Genomic DNA, 4,171 nt, shown 5'->3' with positions numbered 1-4,171 from the left:
GAGTAGCTCCCCAAAAACTGATCACACTATCGAAATAGATGCTTAACGCAGCTGTTTGATAGTTTGTCGAGACAGGAACTTAGCGCAGCTGGTTGACGTTCGTGTTCTAACTCATTCTTGGTTCGATATTTCATCATCAGAAATAGACTTGTTTGCAACAATCCATGAAAAAACATTCAAAATGTTGTAACTTTTGTGGAATAATGCTTTCTATGGAAATATCTGAAGATTCGTATTAGTTAGCGAGGCACGCGTGTAGTTGGCGGTATATAAGTTATGGACTTTGTTTACTCATCTGCTGAAGGAATTATACGGGATGTAAACAAAGAATACGTCATGAAACGCCTTGAAAAGTGCAAAAATTTAGCCAAAATCGGAGAGTACTAAACGAGAAAAAGGTATCGGATTACTTATTCAGCTGCTGTACTGTGTGCTGCAGCTGAAAGTATGTCAGCTACGTGCGTCAGCAATAATAATGTTTTTTCAGCCAGTTGTCTGTGTTTCGGTAACCCATTACATCAGCTAAGCAAAACCTCAAGAGATATAGGCCTACTAAGTATCGTTGGACAACCGTTTAGTGGTGCCGTACAATCCGCCTAAAATGCCTACTAATGCTGGCTTTTTAATTTTACCTATCTTACCTATCTTTAAATTTAACTGTATTTACCCGTAACCTGGACATTTGTTCCTGGATTGGTTCCAGCAGGGGGCATAATCTGACGCAAGATTGTTAAGAACAGCTTAAGTGTAATTAAGAGTGTAAACCTCACGATCAAACGTGGCGGTACTCATCGCGAATCCTGAACGGGAAAATCAGGACGGTATTGGGGTGAAGAAGGTTGTGTACCAAGAGGTTACTAGGGATTAAATGTCGGATGATGTGGTAAGTCTATTCAGTTAATATAAGAATAATTAGCCACTTTCATTACTCTGATAGGAAAAAAAAACAAATGAACATGAACACTGATAACATAAAGCGAAAAGGCGAGAGAAACATAATTTTAATGGTGTTATGTTAAGTTGTTATTGTAACAGAAATTAAAACATATCAAAACTTTACTTTAGTTTCAATAGGTGAACAGGAAAACTATTAACAGCACAGCGATTAGAATTGACAAGAATTGAAATCATATTGAGAACAAAAAACTTCAAGAAGACGACACCATAGAGTGGATCATGGAATATTAATAATTTCCCAAGAAATTTAGATTTGGTGGCCTTGAAACCAGTAGCGTAGCCCTGTAACCGGGCTGATTTGCTAGTCGCACTATGCAAATTGTAGTTGGTAGTAACGTAACGTCGTAACGTTTCCATGGTAACATCGATTTTCCGCACACTCTTGGATCATTTGGATCTTGAAACCTTCCCCGTTTAATACCTACTGCCTGATCCTATCGCTAAGAATGCAGTTTTCGATGAGTACTGTGGTTTTATCATTGAAAGTTATTTTTTATGTCTTCAAACTTTTTACCACGGGCGAATTGAGAGTTTTTTTTACAGTTTTTCTTGGGTATCAGTTGCCACGCGGTCCTCAACAGTTTTCAACCGGTATTTTAAGCGATTTTTAAAATGAATTTCCTTTCACTCGGTATAGTGGAAACGATGCCAAATTCAGTAACAACTACGAATAATATATTCTGCCCTATTTGAATGAGTTTTTTGGTACGGAGTTTTACGAGTTACCACAGGTCGTTTTCATCTGAGTTTATATTGAATAAACACTATACAAATAACACTATAAAAATGTATCATTCTCGAGTTACCGGGAGACGTAGAATTTTGTAGAGTCATGTTCCAATGGTCAAGATGCCATTAAATGCAAACAGGCAAAATATGTAATATCGCCATAAACTTCAGGAAAAAAATTTAGAATGGAAGTTTCAGTTACATCATAGATTATATTATATCATATAAATTATACAGGGTATCCCGCAATTTTTGTCAGTTTCCCAAGGTTTTTTGCAAAGTGGGTAAAGTAACCAGGTGAGCTTATAGCTTTACAATACATTCTCTTACATTATTTCAGCACGTAAACTTACTCAAAGTGCTCAAACATATTGTTGAATACGCTGGACATTGCGGAGACGAGGTCGTTTGATACATACGATGTGTGATTAGTTCAAAGTGTAATAACTGTTCGGTCGGTTTACATGTATTTTTATACATTAAAGTATGTCGAGAACATCGATAGTACACGAGAGTACACCTGCCACGAGTATAATCTGACAATTCTTTCGCTTTGTTTTTGCCCGTCTCCAATATAGAAGCTCCATAAGACTATAAACAAAATGACGTGAAAAGCCTGAATACGAGTTTTCATATTTGCGCAGTTATGATTTATTCCAATAACAGAAGCTTGTGTATTTATTTTCCGTTACCTAGCCGTACCGACTTATTTTTACCACGTGGCCGGATAGTCAGTCCTACGGGCCGGATGGACCGGATTGGATTTTGAGTAGCTTGTTTGTAATGTAATCACAAAAAACAACGGACACTTTCTTTTCATTATTATTTGCACGGTTGATGCGAAAGATACACTCCTTGTCTATTTAAGCTTGATTAGGCCAAACGCGTCGATTTATATACAGGATTGTGGTTAGCCGCTAAACGCACAAAGGAAACCTTCCACTGGACTATCGCAAGGTATGTCGTTCCACTTACCGGATATGCCGTCAATAATTAAACAATTTTCCACACCCTTAAAATTATTTGGTTCATTTGGCAAGTAATTTTTGTATCCGATAGGCTTGTTTAAGGAGTACCACACGAACGATCCTTCATTACCGTAGTCCATGCCTCCGATCCACCATTGGCTGGTCAGGGATCCTACTGCGGCTTTTATGGCATTATGTAGTCGAGTATTTTCGTCGGCTGACTCAATAGAAGCCAAGTGGCCTCCTATTACACGACAAGCTTGAACGGCTTGGAAGAAGTTTATGTTTCGTCGAATTGGTAGGAAAGTTTTGTAACCTGTAAAGGAGAGAAAACAAGAAAATATCGGTGCTTAGTAATACACGTAACAAAATGGCCTTGAAGTATCCTGACCATGTGCTTCCATCGCGTACAACGCCAAACACAGAACTAAACACAAGCTTTTGAACGCCATTGCTTCCAGTCTGGTTTCAGTGGTGTCTTGCAAAACGAACTGCTACAGAACTCAACTATCAGGTCGACTTTTATACCCTAACTCAGCTGTTGACTCAAGTGTTCCGTCCGGTGCCGCCTAGCTATAAAACGGAGAGGTCCCTTCATGGTCCATCGTACTTTGCGGATAGAGATTAACCGTGTCACCACAGGATGAAGGCTTGCTTGATCGCTTTAGTTATCGTCGGGCTTGTGGCCGTGGGTCTTCCCACTACACAGGCGCTTCGGTACACTGCCTACACTAATATTGGAAACTTCTACGAAGCCTATCACACGTGCATACTGAAAGGAGGTTATTTAGTAGCGATCGAGACACCAACCCAAAACGCGTTGGTGGTTGCGGCAATTAAGAAATCTGGCGGTACTGGCACATTCTGGACGTCGGGCACGGACTTTGGCATGGAGGGAGCATGGATGTGGGTGTCAAGGAACAGAGGCCTCGGTGCCTTCCAAGGATACAACAATTTCCAACCTACAAGGCCACTCTACGATACCGCCGCCAAAGAAGACTGTTTGTCGATAAGTACCACTGGAGTGTGGAAAGATGTGGACTGTGGTAGCAAATTACCCTACGTGTGCGAATTCACATACTGAATATCGTCATGTAAAACGTGGGTTTAGAAATTATATTGACCTACAGCTAATAAATAAATGACGTGCATCGAAATTCGAATACTCTGCGCTAAAAGGTGTTTCACCAGTTCACTGTTGTGGTTTTTTTTATAGATATTTTATTACAGGTATAAGCGACATGCAATTTCAAATGCGTGAATAACATTATAATAGCTGTGACGTATTTAGATTTTATTTCCTGAAAAACTGTACACGTCTTACTCGTTAGCCGTTTAGAAAAGCGCAACTGGCGTACTGACGTATTTTGCCGTTGGTCTGTTCATGTAGTGGGAAAAACATCGGGTGATCCGCCCGTAAAGTCCCATAGTAAAGTGATTTAGTAAAGTTTAGTAAAGTGAATGTTCAGTTATTGTGTAAGATAATTTTCATTTCTACTATCTATATGTATTTATGA

General features: G+C 39.4%; 1 protein-coding gene across 1 annotated transcript; it reads left to right on the top strand.

Annotated features, from left to right (window-relative positions):
* Positions 1–3,297: 3,297 nt before the first annotated feature.
* On the top strand, positions 3,298–3,738 carry LOC128718420 (tetranectin-like). The gene has a single exon (XM_053812046.1). It carries the CDS (start codon positions 3,298–3,300, stop codon positions 3,736–3,738), a length of 441 nt encoding a protein of 146 aa, XP_053668021.1.
* The last annotated feature ends 433 nt before the right edge of the window (positions 3,739–4,171 follow it).

This window comes from Anopheles marshallii, chromosome 2, assembly GCF_943734725.1.
Source record: "Anopheles marshallii chromosome 2, idAnoMarsDA_429_01, whole genome shotgun sequence".
NCBI classification, from domain to species: domain Eukaryota; kingdom Metazoa; phylum Arthropoda; class Insecta; order Diptera; family Culicidae; genus Anopheles; species Anopheles marshallii.
The sequence above is the reverse complement of the archived record's forward strand: the minus strand, read 5'-3'. Positions and strand labels throughout refer to the sequence as shown.